The sequence below is a fragment of the Orbicella faveolata genome, unplaced genomic scaffold (assembly GCF_042242905.1).
Source record: "Orbicella faveolata isolate gen_17 unplaced genomic scaffold, um_ofav_v1 contig_46, whole genome shotgun sequence".
In the NCBI taxonomy this organism is placed as follows: Eukaryota; Metazoa; Cnidaria; class Anthozoa; order Scleractinia; family Merulinidae; genus Orbicella; species Orbicella faveolata.
In genome coordinates this window covers 6,935,001-6,951,144 of record NW_028301576.1, presented here as the reverse complement: position 1 = coordinate 6,951,144, position 16,144 = coordinate 6,935,001, and the positions used below count along the sequence as shown (strand labels likewise).

Sequence of the window (16,144 nt, the reverse complement as noted above, 5' to 3'; positions counted from 1 at the left end):
GAATTACTCATATACCATGATGGCTAAGCCAATAAAGCTCTTGAGTTGCATGTTTCTATATAGACTTCGGATATTATACAGCTGATCGATCCAGGGCAATGTTTCAGCCCAATTGACTTTTTTCAAGGTACTAGATCATAGTCTCTTACTTTTCTTGAATACTGTTGTTTTCATAGATCGCTCGCACCAAAACAACAAAATCGTTTCGTTTGTGTGTGAACTGAACGTCAACAAACTCAGGAATTTCAGATCTAGCGTAGGTGGAAAGAAATCATCCTTCTGTCCAAATTTTACCTTAGTAGTGCATGTCCAATAAATTCGACAGTGTTACGGCCCGGTACGGCCCACTGTAGAACTATAATATCAGTAAAAAGTGTGTATGAAATAAACTTGCCAATAGACGCTTATAGGTAGTTTTAACTCACCATAAAAGTGACCGTCGGTGTTACCCTTGTCCTGTTAATGACCTTCAGCGCGTAGTAGCGTGTGTTACCACCTTGTTCATCAGTGTATTGGATGCACTTCTTTCCGGCTTTGGTATCCTCAATCGTAAATCCTTTGCAATACAAAATACACTATTAGGGAACATTTCTTCAAACAATTTCAATTACTGATCCTACTAGACAACATTCAATCTCATTCGATTAAACAATACGGGCAAGACGATCTTTATTTATTTTAACGCGGTAAAAAACTCGTCAGCTAAAACTACAAATATTTTCAATTCCTAATATCTAATATAATAAAAATAATAAAATAAAAAAGCTGCTTTCCACGAATGCCGTGCCTATACACCTCATTCGAGTAGGCGTTTAAACTACCTCAGAGACTCTGCTTCCCTTAAGTCACAAGTAAGACGGTAAGTAAGGAAGGAAGGAAGGAAGGAAGGAAGGAAGGAAGTAACCTTTATTTAAACACAATAAGCAATTGAGCTTGCAGCTTGTGGGGTCGTTTGTAAATAAACAATAAAGAATAATTACAAAATACGAATTGAAAATTAACAATGTAAGATCTAGTCCAAAGAATGACGCCACTATAGCTAAAACCATTTTTATAATAGTTTGTGCGCATTTGCGCGCGGTTTCTCGCCTCTCGAGAAACCGCATATAACGAGCTTCAAAATCAGAAATTAATGATCAGTTCGTAAATTTGGGGCCTTAGGGCAACAACACTAGTAAAGATTTTACTGAGACTTACTAGTTGTTAAGGTCTTTGTGGATTGTCCATTGCATTTTGCCTCGGTTCTATTTCCATCAAAGTGAATCTGTAAAAGATTACCAGGACAGTCGTCGCTTTTTTTTCTTAAAAGTGACTGGAGGCTCCGGGGAGCTGTTGTTTCCACAGGGACCAGTGAGCACACAACAGCAGCCTACATAGGGATGAAGAAATGATACAGTTAGATCCGAACTCCCTTATTTCGAATTCCCGCTATTTCGAACTATTTTTCGTTTCCCCGAGAGTTCGAAATAGCGGGAATAAACTGTATATTCAATTATAATAATAACAATAATAATAATAATAATAATAATAATAATAGACTTGTATAGCGCTAGAACTAGACAAACATACTCAAAAGCGCTTTACATTAAGTTAAAATAAATGAATAAATGGAAATCACTAACATAGTCATTGAGTAATGAGTAAATCGGGAGACTGCGCCGTTGTAAAAATTTCACAAGAAATAAAGATCTTTGATGTCCTCATCATAATTTTTTTATGTCTCGCAGTCCTTTGAAATAAGTTCTTAAACGTCCAAAAACTGTTTGTAACTACCCTTCGGCTGAAACCGTTTCAATGTGGCATTTCCTTTAAGCAGCAAAAATTGGGTGTTTTTAAAGCTCTGAAACAAGGTAACATGCCCTATAATAGATAATAAAGAGCACGTTTACCGAAAAAGAGAGAAACCTAACGAGGGTAAAACACAAAAGATTAGGCCTTTTAAAGTTAAACTTTCAGAATCAAAAAATCTAAGAGTTCAATAACCTTAGCAGTAATATTCCTTACTAGAAAAGCACATGTGAAATCCATTTAGCCTGATCTCTGTCTAGTTATTTCTTTTAGATGGATAACTATAAAATGTTACAGAGCTAGAGCTTTCTTTTATACGTGGTTCATTTAATTTTATTTGCATTATATAATTCATAAAAAATGAAAGGAATTTGTTTGATAGCGGACCTGATTCTAAAAAGCATTGCATACTGATATCAGGTATTTTTCTTTTAGCTATGGTCAGTTGAGATCAGGTTGTTCGTATAACCGGTATTTCAAGGGGAGCAGTTAAGTTTCCATGGAAGTTCTAAGAACAAACAAACTTCCGCTGAGGTAGATCGTGTTAAGAAGCAATATAAGATCGATTAATCGATTCCATTAGCTGATTTGCATGGGAAAAATTAAGATCTGAAGGGCCCTAAAATGTTTAATTGGGTTGATTTTTTTCAGGTCAGCCCCCGCCACCCACTTCTACCACGGATGGTTTGATAAGCACTCTATCGCTCAAGGAAGTCGGAACATCATATTTACATTTCCTAGCCACTGACTTTTTTACTATTTCATCATTCCGTTTTATTGCCTATTCACCAGATTTGTTAGCGATAGCTGGATCTCGACCATCAAAAGGAATTAACCGTTTACACTTTTGATACCAAGGGAAAATATCAACTGAGATCAAAAGAATATCTCTTGTTGAGATTTATTAATTAAGATCGAAGTATTCAATTGAAAGAAGAACAACTTAACTCGCAATGAACCTATATTACTTTATATCTTGGTTCAAGAGCTCATTCGCTCGAATATTGTTCATGAAAACATTGAAATGTTGTCTTGAAATGTCACCTAAACAGCAATCTACGACTGAAGGACGCTATTGACAGTATTGATAACCAACGACTGAGATTCTTAGCACAAGAGGGGTGACTGTTTCGCAACTGTGACACATCGGACAGTTTATTTGTCGAAAACAGATACCTTGATTGTGTTTTGTTTCCCTTGGACATGTTTTGTTTTTCTTGAACATTGAAATTCAACATTCTATTCCCGTGCATTAATTTTAAAAGTATTGAGCACCTATTTAACCTTGAAATAGCGACTTTTTAAAAACTGTGGTGACATTAAAGAGGGTCTGAATGGGGGGGGGGGGGGGATGGGTCATCGTGTCGGCTGTTGGTTGAAATTTCATTACTTTGTCGGTTGTCGGTTAAAATTTTCGACCTTTGTCGGTTGCTCCTAAATCTCAGTTAACTTTTTTGTCGCTAGTCGGTACTTTTTTCCCTCCTTTTGTCAGTAATCAGTAATATTTTTTGCCCTTTGTCGCTAGTCGGTTAACCTCAGTGAGACCCTCATTGAATACAGCTCGTTACATGCAAAAGGTCGCATCGGACAGGATTAGTACACTCCCTATGAACTATGTTGCTTTAGCATGCAAAAGCATTCACTACAATGATCTGTTTACTCTTTAAGGTACAAAGATTGACCGCCCCCCCCCCCCCCCCCGCCTTTCCTGTTCGACGTTGAACCCTTCTTAGATAAGGACTCTTTGTCTAATCACTCTGCAGTGAAACGAAAACAAAATAATTTCTAACTTAGTATAAGTAAGAAAACATTAGTCATATAGGAGGGGGCATCTCGTTTATTGATCAGACATAGATTGCACTGGGGTAGTTATTAACACAATAAACGTAGTAAACAAAAACACGGAAATTTACTAAAACAAAATTTCCAAAATGAACTGATTAAAAGCGGGGATGCCGTCGAAGTGACACCTCCTAACGGACAAACTCCTTAAATATTAACTTCTTGGCATAATTACGTAACCTGCATACCAACGAATCTGCATACCAGCACAAAACTATCTTACAATAACGTGACAAATTATATTTGTAGTCTAGTCACTTTGCAGGGAAACGAAAACAAAATAATTTCTAACTTAGTATAAGTAAGAAAACATTAGTCATATAGGAGGGGGCATCTCGTTTATTGATCAGACATAGATTGCACTGGGGTAGTTATTAACACAATAAACGTAGTAAACAAAAACACGGAAATTTACTAAAACAAAATTTCCAAAATGAATTGATCAAAAGCGGGGATACCGTCGAAGTGACACCTCCTAACGGACAAACTCCTTAAATATTAACTTCTTGGCATAATTACGTAACCTGCATACCAACGAATCTACGTACCAGCACAAAACTATCTTACAATAACATGAAAAATTATATTTGTAGTCTAGTCACTTTGCAGGGAAACGAAAACAAAATAATTTCAAACTTGGTATAAGTAAGAAAACATCAGTCATATAGGAGGAGGCATCTCGTTTTTTGATCAGACTTAAATTGCCCCATTTCGAAGATAAAGTACAATTTAAAGAGAAGTATAGACCTAGGGAACGAGAAACTGAAAGAAGGGAACTGATGTTGTCTTTAACATAGCCGTCCTTTGCACGATCCTATTTCCAACGACCGTGTCGTTTAAACGAACGATCGCTGATGCCAGCATTCGCAGCGGCAGAGGCACCACGTGATCTTAAGCTATAAGATAAGATAAGATAAGAACTTTATTAACGTGTCGAGGTCGCTGGCAAACCATAACTAGACTTAGGAAAACCTAGTTCAACTAAGGAATTAAGCGGTAAAAGCTTCCTAGCCCTGGTATAGGATATAGGGCGCGAACCTAAAGAATAACTAAGAGTGGACTTTTGATAAACAAGATTGCCTAATACAAAATCGCTAGAATTGCAATTCAAAGCAGCGAGATGAAAATAACGAGAAAGTATCGTATAGGGACAAGTGACAGTACCTGACCGAGCCAAAAGAACTGAGGAACCATCCCTGTACACGTCAGTCTTACTACTAGCAATAATTATCTTAACGTAATCCAAATTATAGAAATTTACATCACAACAGCGCAACTTAGCTGGCTCATCAAAGCGTAAAAATGCACAATAAGCAATAATAAATAAAGCTGCAATTCGGAGACTAGCCAGGTTAGCAGATGGCGAGGCACGCTTTGAACATATTGAAGAAATCATCTCAGGAATAACTGGCTCCTTTCTAACCACTGGTTTAGCGGAAATCCGGACACCTGCCTCGAGAATGTTCTTTATCAGAGGATCTTGGCATGTATCAGGAAAACCATAGAGCTTGTTAGCCCACGAAATACCACAAGACGCATGATGAAATACGGAGGAACTTGTATCACTTTCAATAAGATGCTCTAGGTAAAGAGCGACGTCTAGCGGCCTTGTAGGCAAAGCAGTGATCTCGGGAAAGCAAGATGCCCAGACTCTGAATTTCTGAAAGGACATAGAATACTGATCAGTGGTGCATGGAGCCTTGCAATGAACGAGTCGGAAGCGAACTGGCAAGTCTTCGGAGTTCAGGATTCTGTAGGGTGGAACTAGTCCGCGCAAAAACAGTATCACCTCGTGCAGAAAAAAAAAATAGAACAATAATTTTAAATAATGACAAATTAAACAGAAAAATCATCTCAGGTATAGGCAGATAGTCCAGTGGGGAATACAGCAAGTAACAAATCTCAATACGGACTACTACTAGTGGCCGTGAAAAAAGCCCAGTGGCAAAAGAAATAAACGCACAAAGTCAAGGGGCAAACACTTTAATTCCGAGAGCTGATGACGCAAAAAATACAAACTAATGGCATAAATTTAACTGGCTCCATTGACACGTAAGAAAAGAACAGGAGAACTAACATTAACAGAACCAAAAATACAATTCTTATTAGCACCATGCACAAAAACTCGCTTCCCTTCAGCAACATAAAGGAAGTCAAGAATATAACTACGGAAAGAACGATCTTCATTAATAATGCATGGCCCAAAAATGTCAGATGGCCAATAAGGGACCACAAGCGCGCCTACGCACTTGCATAATTTGAAATTCTCAATAAATTGGGTGACAAGGCAACGGGAGGGACCAACAAACAGTTTTCAGCTTCCCACCTATGACTAAGAGCATCTACACCCAAATTGTTGGGACTGTAAAAGCGGGAATAGAACCTAGGCAACTTGAAATTTCAATAACTAGCAAAATAATCTACGGTGAAAGGACACCATCGACAATCAATTTCACGAAAATAATCGTTGGAAACACACCAAATCAACGATCTTACGGTAATAATCCGCTTTCTGATGAAACGTACCGGGAATCCATTCCATTGACAACCCAATACCATGAGCAGAGGTAAAACAGGAAATATCCTTAGCAATAGCATTCAAATGCGGCTTATTGCTCCCAGAATCTGTAATGAACGCTACGGCTTTATTATCAATATAAAGCTTAACAGAGGAATTATGCAAAATGGAGCCAAAACTTTTTAATGCAAAACCAACAGACTTCAACTCCCTCCAAGTGGAGCTTTGCTTCATTTCAGGTTCATCAAAATTCTTGTGGGCAACAGGAAGCCCCTCGACCTCAACATAAATATAAGAAGCGCAAGCAACTTCACTGGCGTCGGAATATACAATGTGATGAGGGATATTAACTGGATAGACAAAAGGTCTAGAACTAAATTATATAAGTGCTCGAGCATTGGAACATCAATAATTTAACTTAGAAATAGCTTCAGTAGTAAGAAAAACCCTGACGTTTCAATATGCTCTGCTGTCAATAACAGAATGCAGTGCTTTCGTCATAATCTTGCAAATATGGCCAAAAACAAGTATACAGGAAATGATACGCCCGGTAACCTGAACCAGTATCCTTGCAATAACTATACGACCAACTAGAAACCTCCCTAATGGACGCAAGCAAAACTGATATCTTATCTTCAGGAATAGACAATAGACCCCGGGCAAAATCCCAATGAAAACCAAGTCAGCGAAGCAACTGAACAGGGATCCACATACATTTATCCTTATGTGGAACGAACCCCGAGCTAATCAAATCAGAATGCACCAACAAAGACTGTCGAAGGCAGGTATCCTTCGAACCGCATACTCCTAATTAAACCATCGTCTAAATAAACTACAATGCAGATGACCTGACTACGCCAATGCTTGATGAGGGGACGCATAACTTTGGTGAAAATGTAAGGGCCCTTAGAGAGACCAAAGGGCAGAACGACATCTGAAGCCCCAATGGGGAGTGGCCAATTACGTATACGTTCGAATACATTCACAAGCACAAAGGAAGTCAAGAATATAACTACGGAAAGAACGATCTTTATTAATAATGCATGGCCAAAAAACGGCAGATAACCAATAAGGGACCACAAGCGCACCTGCGCACTTGCATAATTTGAAATGCTCAATAACTTGGGTGACAAGGCAAACGGCAAGGACCAACCAACAGTTTCCACCTTCCCACCTATGACTAAGAGCATCTACACCCAAAGTGTCAGGACTGTAAAAGCACGAATAGAACCTAGGCAACTTGGTATTTCAATAACTAGCAAAACAATCTACGGTGAAAGGACACCATCGACAATCAATTTCACGAAAATAATCGTTGGAAACACACCAGTCGTCAAAATCAACGATCTTACTGTAATAATCAGCTTTCTGATGAAGAGTACCGGGAATCCATTCCACTGACAACCCAATGCCGTGAGCAGAGGTAAAACAGAAAATATCTTTAGCAATAGAATTCAAATGCGGCTTACTGCTCCCAGAATCTGTAATGAACGCTACGGCTTTATTATCAATATAAAGCTTAACAGAGGAATTACGCAAAATGGAGCCAAAACTTTTTAATGCAAAACCAACAGACTTCAACTCCCTCCAAGTGGAGCTTTGCTTCATTTCAGGTTCATCAAAATTCTTGTGGGCAACAGGAAACCCCTCCGGCGACCTCAACATAAATATAAGAAGCGCAAGCAACTTCACTAGCGTCGAAATATACAATGTGGTGAGGGATATTAACTGGATAGACAAAAGGTCTAGAACTAAATTATATAAGTGCTCGAGCATTGGAACATCAATAATTTAACTTAGAAATAGCTTCAGTAGTAAGAAAAACCCTGGCGTTTCAATATGCTCTGCTGTCAATAACAGAATGCAGTGCTTTCGTCATAATCTTGCAAATATGGCCAAAAACAAGCGTACAGGAAATGATACGCCCGGTAACCTCAACCAGCATCCTTGCACTACCTATACGACAACTAGAAACCTCCTAAGTGGACGCAAGGAAAACTAATATCTTATCTTCAGGAATATAGACAATAAACCCCGGGCAAAATCCAAATGAAAACCAAGCCAGCGAAGCAACTGAACAAGGATCCACATACATTTATCCTTATTTGGAACGAACCCCGAGCTAATCAAATCAGAATGCACCAACAAAGACTTTCGAAGGCAAGTATCCTTCGAACCGCATACCCCTAAACCATCGTCTAAATAAACTACAATGCGGATGGCCTGACTAAACCAATGCTTGACGAGGGGACGCATAACTTTGGTGGAAATGTAAGGGCCCGTAGAAAGACCAAAGGGCAGAACGACAAACTTAAAATATTTTCGAACCCCATTGAAAACCCACGAACAACCGAGAAATCTTTGATGTGAGGGGTAAATTTCAACATGATGATACCCTGACTTAATATCGAAAGAATAAACTCACAAATTAGAAGGAGAATCGCCGACGAAAAAATTTAGCATGGACTGGGCATCCTCAAACTTAATTTTGGACTTACTTACAAAGAAATTAACATGCCTGAGGTCTAATATGGGCCTCTTCTTACCACTTGACTGTACAGAAACTGACAATAGATTGACCACGTCAGGCGGGTAAGTACACGAAACAATAGAGCCAACACTAAGTAACTCTTGAATAGCGGATTCTACAAAATTACTCTCACCGCGAGCGATTATTAGTAAGAAAAATACTTCTAGGTTCCCGTGAAAAGGGGATATTATAACCAAAACTTAAAGTATCTAAAATAAACTTAGAGGCGCCAATGCTTTACCAATAACAAATATTAGCTTTAAGCCTACCCTTAACAATAACCTGACTAGAGCCTTCAAAATATTCAGCAAAGCTAGAATCAATAGAAATGTGATCCAAGTCAAAGTCAAAGTCAGATTACTTATCTGGACCCAATCTTGCAAGAACATTTGCCAAATCAGACGGTGGTTGACTTTGTGGACGTTGAACTGGCGCCAGTGTTGGTGAAACTACCTCTTGTCTTGTAGAAAAGAGGGCAGGCTGGCGAATTAGCCCAGTGTCCTTGCTGATTGCAGTTAAAGCAGACGTCCGAAGGCTGGACTTGTCGGGCGGCACGAAAGGGCTGACGAAAATTAGAGTGAGCAGAAAATGGAAGAGATGTAGCAGAATCAGAAGACCCAGACCCTTGTGTAGCTTAACAATCTCGGGATTTAGGAGCTCTTGAAATCCTTGAAACACGAGGTTTGGAAGACTTCTTGTTTAATATTGGTAAGCGCACGTCGCTCAGCCGCTCGAAGTTTCTTCTCGTCTTCAGAATTTTCGGCGAGCTCATCGGACACATATTCCTCAACTACAGCCCAGCCAGCGGGACTTTTGTCAGCCAAGCGGATCAACTTAATGCGTTCCTCGAGGTCAGACTTGGCCTTTTGGAGATGTTGTTGAACGGCCAGCAGGTTTCCCTCGGACAAATTAGAGATAGCCAGATCCAGGCAGTCAAGGAGCCGTGTATTGAACTCAAACTGGATTCTGTTACCTTTAAACTGAAGTGAACTAGCTGCCTTAGAGTCTGTTTTCAATTTCTTCAGTTCTCGCCGAGTCTCAACCTCGCGTTCGTCTAATGAGCGCTTGAAATCACCAAACGTTTTCTGCAAATTCCCATCAAGGAGAGAAGAAATCAGCGAGATCATGTCATAATTAGAAACGTCTATCGACTGAGGTTGGGATGATGCAGTCTCCGGCGGTGGATCAGGCATTGCTCGAAATTTACTAAAACAAAATTTCCAAAATGAACTGATCAAAAGCGGAGATGCCGTCGAAGTGACAACTCCTTAAATATTAGCTTCTTAGCATAATTACGTAACCTTCATACCAACAAATCTACATGCCAGCACAAAACTATCTTACAATACCAACGTGAAAAATGATAGTACTCGTGCAGTATGCTTGAGAGCTCACCGTTGCCGGGAATTGAGGGAAATCGAAGTAGGGAAGATATTTGGCAAATGTGCCAACACTTTCGGCAAGAATTATATGCATTGCACTAATGTCCTTCATTGCGTGTCACGCATTTAAACGTGGTCACACTCCCTCAAGTATATTGATCGTACCAAATTATCTACGTACGTGAATATGATTCGGCAAATTAATTAATGCGAAAATGTGGTCAACGAAGTGTCAAGTTTGCAAGTTCCTATCATAGCTGTGCTTTTAATCATCCGTGACCAGGAGTTCGTTCCTAATCCTATTAATAGCTGTGGTCACCTTTGCGTGCGTTCGGTTGTGTAGTGAAGGCAAAATGGTGTGTTTATAATAATATTATAGCGTGATGAAAAAAAGAAATCCAAAATAAATTATACATCTGCCATTTTCCAGCCAAATTTGCTCGGGTTCTAATTATCCGTATTCTACTGTACGGCCCGCTAAAATTTAAAGCTGTTTTTGTTGCCAAAATGTTTTGTGATTTATTGCCAAGTGTTCTTAACTTTTTAAGCAAGTAAAAGTTTAAAACTTTCTTTTACTTCTAAAATTGTCTATTGAAGTCTGCTAACGACTTAAGAGTCACTTATTAAACAACGATTTCAAATTGACTCGTTTTGCTTTCGAGGTGCTTCAGAGATTTGAAGTCGTTCTGGGTGAATAGAAATCGTTCCCGAATCCGTCAGACATCCAGTACAGATATAATAAATATCTTACTGACCTCGTTAACTCGGTCTGTATTGTAAGTTAAGGACCCTCGTTTTTCCCCTTCGATTTATGCCCCGCGCGCTTCGCCCTTGGGCCATAAATCGATGGGGAAAAATCTTAATCCGTAACTTACAGTGCTGCCCTCGAACTCGGTTTGTAAGAGGTATTTAAACGGGTCTTCGCGAAGATGGCAAAAGCTAGTACCCAGTAAGAAAACCAAGTCTTCTACAATCGCAAAAATCAGTTCCCGCAAAATAAAAAATATCGCCGATTCGCAAAAATAAACTCCCGTGAAAATTTAGTGCCACACGGCAGATTTAAAATGCCCCTTTTCGAAGAAAGCATAAATAACGATAATGCCACTGAAAGAGTGTTGTTTACGTTAAAATAGTTCATTGGCGTCACTGGAATGTCCTGTTACAGAATGTGACATCATACATGTAGTACATAAGTGATAGTAATAAAAATCCCCGGATCTTGTTCTTTCGGGTCTAACGTAACTGACTCATGTGTTCTAAGTGTGATCTTTGAATCTTTAAAATCCCACTCCATCAAGACAGAAGACGCGAATTCAACAGGTTATGGGCCCAGATGAGATGTTCCTGGAAGATTTGGAAGATTAATTTTCGATGGGGATGAGCGAAAATACAAGCAATGGGAGGTCAAATTCCTTGGCTACACGAGATTGCAAAAGTTGAAAGACGTTCTCGTGTCTGAGAGCTGGGATGAGGAAGCTAATGCTAGCAAAAACGAGGAGGCGTTTGCCGAACTAATCCAGTTCCTAGATGACAAAAGCCCAGCGCTGGTAATGAGAGATGCAATTGACGATGGAAGAAAGGCGCTGTAGATTCTACGAGTCCATTACGCTGGGACTGGGAAACCACGTGTGATTTCGCTTTACACCGAACTAACAACCTTACTTAAATCGGCGAATGAGTCTGTCACTGACTATGTAATTAGGGCGGAGACGGCGGAAACAGCTTTGAAAAATACGGGAGAAACTGTAACTGACAGTCTTCTTATAGCAATGGTACTCAAAGGATTACCTCAAAGTTACAAACCGTTTGTTGTGGTTGTCACACAGAGCGAGAAGCAACAAACATTTAGCGAATTCAAAGCCTCTCTAAGAAGCTTTGAGGACACTGAGAAAGCAAGAACAGCAGGTAATAACGACTCCATTTTGAAAGCAGAAGACAATTTCCAAAAGCTAAAACCACCAGTGAGAGGAAAAGGAAATCTTACCTGCTTCAACTGAATCCAACAAGGTCATATAGCTCGTTTCTCTCCCAAGAAGCCCAAAGGAGGGAAGTGCTGCAATACTTGCCGCTCAAGGTCGCACAGTGATCGAGCATGTCGTCATAGAAGAAAGAAAGGTGACAAGGTTAATCAAGTATCTGAGAAAACAGACCAGGACATTGAACACTCATTTGTTTTTGAGACTAATGCCCATGAGGATGACAATGTCTCTGGTAAGCCTTCAAGCTGCAACAGAGAGGGGTGCCAGTGTGGCTTTCCAGCCAGATTCTGCTGAGCTGACACACAAGGATGGCACAAAGTTTGTCACTGAGAAGCAGGGCAGATTGTATTATTTGAACACATATGATAACATCACTGACTCTGATTCCGTAAACTATGGACGCCCTATAAATGAGTGGCACCAAATCCTAGGACATTGTAATTATGATGACATTAATAAACTAGAGAATGTTGTAGATGGTATGAACGTTAGTTATAAGAGTTCTAGCAAACCTAGCGATTGTAATGTATGTATGCTAGGAAACCTCACACAGAATAGGAATAGAAAGCCTGATGGACGTGTGAATGCCCCACTAGAGTTACTTCATACTGACCTCGTTGGACCTGTTGAGCCAGCCTCTAAGGACGGTTTTAAATATTGTTTGGCCTTTTGATTTTTCAGGTGCAGTTTTTGTCTAATTTCTGAGGAACAAGAGTGACACAGTGGCTGGTACAGAGAGATTTTTGGCAGATTCAGCCCCTTGTGGTAAGGTCAAATGTATGAGATCTGACAATGGTGGTGAGTTTACTTCTGTGAATTTAGAGGCACTTCTCAGGACGAATCGCACAAGGCATGATACCTCTGCCCCCTTTTCACCACACCAGAACGACACAGCCGAGCGGCACTGGAGAACCCTATTTGAAATGGGGAGATGCCCGCCCATACGGGCCAGTTTAGCTAAGGTGTTCTGGCCATATGCTGTTATGGCAGCAACATACACGCGCAATAGGTTCTTTAACAATCGCTTAAAGCAAACACCTTACTTTGCTCTCACATGTCAGAGACCTAACTTGTCTGACATGAGATTTTTCGGATCTGAATGTTATGCCTACAAGCAGGAGAAAAAGAAGCTAGACCCTATGTGTACCAAAGGGATTTTTCTGGGGTACGACAAACTAAGCCCCGCTTGCCTTGTGTATTTCCCAAACATTGCTAAGGTGATTAAGCACAGGATGGTAAAATTCCCTTCGGAGAGTGTTAATGAGAAACACACTCAAACAGGAAGTCTGTTATGTGATGAAGATGATTTCATGTTGTTACGGCGTAACACTAATGCAGATATGTGTAGTGCGTCTGGTGTTAACAGGCCTGAGGAAATCTCAGGCGAACAGGCTGAGAACACTAACCCTGATATGTGTAGTGCATCTGGTGTTAACAGGTCTGAGGAAATCTCAGGCGAACAGGCTGTGAACACTAGCTCTGATATGTGTAGTGCATCTGATTTTCATAGGTCGGAGAAATTCTCAGGTGAACAGGCTGAGAAGCTTGTGACTGAAGACAAAACTGATAGGAACCCCCAATCTGTGACTGAGGGTGCGAGATACCCCACCAGGAAGAGGAGACGCCCAGCATACCTTAATGGCTATGTTACTGATCTGGATGAGGTTATTGCTGAGAGTGACCAGGTATTATCTAGTGTTGATTATTGTTACAAGGTTTCAGCTTTTCCCCAGACATACCAAGAAGCAATTGAATCTCCTGAGTCAGAAAATTGGAAGGCAGCAATGAGAGAAAAAATGGGTTCTCTTATCGAGAATGAGACATTTATTCTAACCACCCTACCAGAGGGTAGGAATTCAGTGGGGGCCGTTGGGTCTACACTATCAAAGAAGGTTCTGATGGTGCTAAAACCTACAAGCCTAGGTATGTTGCTAAAGGCTATAGTCAAGTGAAAGGTGTAGATTATCAGCAAACACTTGCCCCCTACGGCAAATCTCACATCAGTACGTGCTCTGTTGCGAATAGCAGCACAACACGATTTAATTCTACACCATATGGATGTCAAAACAGCATACCTAAATGCTCCCAGTGATTGTGAGATATATATGGACCAAGCTGAAGGTTTTGAAGCCCCTAGTAGTTCTAATGGGAGACCTGTGTATAAGTTAAACAAATCCCTGTATGGATTGAAGCAATCAGGTAGAAATTGGAACAATGTGTTACACTGTTTCCTACTTGATGACCAGTTTGTTCAGAGTCCAGTTGACAACTGTATGTATACTAAACAGTTTGGAAGTAAAATAGTTGTAATACTTGTTTGGGTCGACAACATCATTATTGCAGCAAGTGACATAGTTCTGATGTCTGAGGCTAAACAGATGTTTCAGGAGAGATTCCGCATGAAAGACCTGGGTAGACTTTCATATTTCTTAGGCATTGATTTTGAACAGGGTGACGAATTTGTGAAGATGATCCAGAGAAGATACTTAAGCAAAATCCTTGAGAGGTTTGAAATTTCTGATTCCAAGCCAAGGGCCACACTTTCTGAGCAGAAGCTTGAGTTTTGTAGTGAAACACCTTGTGATCCCAGAAGATATCGTGAAGCTGTTGGTAGCTTGGTTTATGCTATGACATGTACCAGACCAGACAAATGTTGGGTTGTAAGTAGGTTGTCACAGTTTCTGTCTAGTCCAGTTCAGGAACACTGCACTGCAGTGAAACATGTTTTAAGGTACTTGAAGGGCACTCTCCGCTATGAGCTATGTTACAGGAAATGTGATGATGGCCTAACTTTGGTTGTTTATAGTGACGCTGACTGGGCGTCGTCGGCAGATGATAGGCGAAGTACCAGTGGGTGCTGTTTCAGTCTAAACAAAGCTGGCCCTCTTATTTCCTGGAAGTCACGTTCGAGGAAATAGCCGACGGTGGCGCTGTCATCTTGTGAGGCAGAGTGCATTGCACTGTCGGCAGCTGTGCAGGAGTATTTGTACCTCACTCAAGTGTTAAGAGACATCGATGAGGTGTGTGGACCAATTGGAATTTTTGAGGATAATCAGGGCGCAATCGCTTTATCTAAAAACTCTGTAAATCGGCAAAGATCGAAGCATATTGACGTCTGTTATCATTTTATCCGAACAGTGCAAAACACTGGTAAGGTTGTTGTCAAATATTGTCCCACAGCAGACATAGCATCTGACTAGATGACTAAGGCAGCAACAAAGTTCAAGTTGCAGAAATTCAGCCGTTACATTTTTGGATAGAATGCATGGTTTTAGTTTACAAAACTTTGTTCCCGTTCATAATTGTGCATAATTTTGTTATATTTCACATTTGATAAGATAATTATGTAAACATGGTTATGTCCTGGGCAATATGAGATCAAGTGAGGGGTGTTACAAAATGTGACCTCATACATGTAGTACATAACTGATAGTAATAAAACTCCCCGGATCTTGTTCCTTCGGTTCTAACGTAACTGACTCATATCATATGGATATTTCCGATATGACACTTCTAGAAAGCGTCAAATAAATTTTCAAGGGATTTCAAACTTTGGAAGTACTCGCAAAACGCGAATTTCGAAAACATTTGTTCAGTATCGTACTGTTCTCTGAGACTCCTGAGAGAGACTCCCACTCGAATACATACCTCTGACTAACCGAGTTCGAGGGCCGTACTGTAAGTTAAGGACGTTGTTTTCTCCCCATCGATTTATATGGCCTAAGCGCAAACGAGCGCGCCATAAATCGAAGGAGAACAACGAGGATCCGTAACTTACAGCACGGACCGAGAAAACGAGGTTAGTAAGATATTTGTCATATCTTTACTGTTTGTCCGACGGGTTTGGGAAGAACACATCTTTAAATTTTGCGGGCCGTACAGCAGAATACAGCCCGCTAAATTGACCAATCACAGCGCTCCTAGTAAGTGAGAAATATAATAAAAGTGTCCTATTGAAAACTTCCCGCGAGAATATTAATATATGTTCTTTAATAGATATGATCGCTGCGATCGATACAAAAATGTTCTGCAATCGTTGCGATCGTTGTAGACGTTGTAGACCTTAGTTCAACGCCTCGGTCATGCTTGTAAATAGCCAACTGGT

At 40.3% G+C, this 16,144-nt stretch overlaps 2 protein-coding genes across 2 annotated transcripts; one reads left to right on the top strand and one right to left on the bottom strand.

Annotated features, from left to right (window-relative positions):
• Positions 1 to 3,607: 3,607 nt before the first annotated feature.
• Positions 3,608 to 9,940, bottom strand: LOC149098171 (uncharacterized). Its single transcript, XM_089278217.1, has one exon. It carries the CDS (start codon positions 9,869 to 9,871, stop codon positions 9,329 to 9,331), a length of 543 nt encoding a protein of 180 aa, XP_089134343.1. The 5' UTR covers positions 9,872 to 9,940; the 3' UTR covers positions 3,608 to 9,328.
• A 3,022-nt stretch (positions 9,941 to 12,962) lies between these two features.
• On the top strand, positions 12,963 to 13,991 carry LOC149098170 (uncharacterized). Its single transcript, XM_089276652.1, has one exon. It carries the CDS (start codon positions 12,963 to 12,965, stop codon positions 13,989 to 13,991), a length of 1,029 nt encoding a protein of 342 aa, XP_089132778.1.
• Positions 13,992 to 16,144: the final 2,153 nt, after the last annotated feature.

Coding starts and splice junctions, on each gene's coding strand:
- LOC149098171 (XM_089278217.1), bottom strand. CDS start 9,871: ATGCCTGATCCACCGCCGGAGACTGCATCATCCCAACCTCAGTCGATA.
- LOC149098170 (XM_089276652.1), top strand. CDS start 12,963: ATGGGGAGATGCCCGCCCATACGGGCCAGTTTAGCTAAGGTGTTCTGG.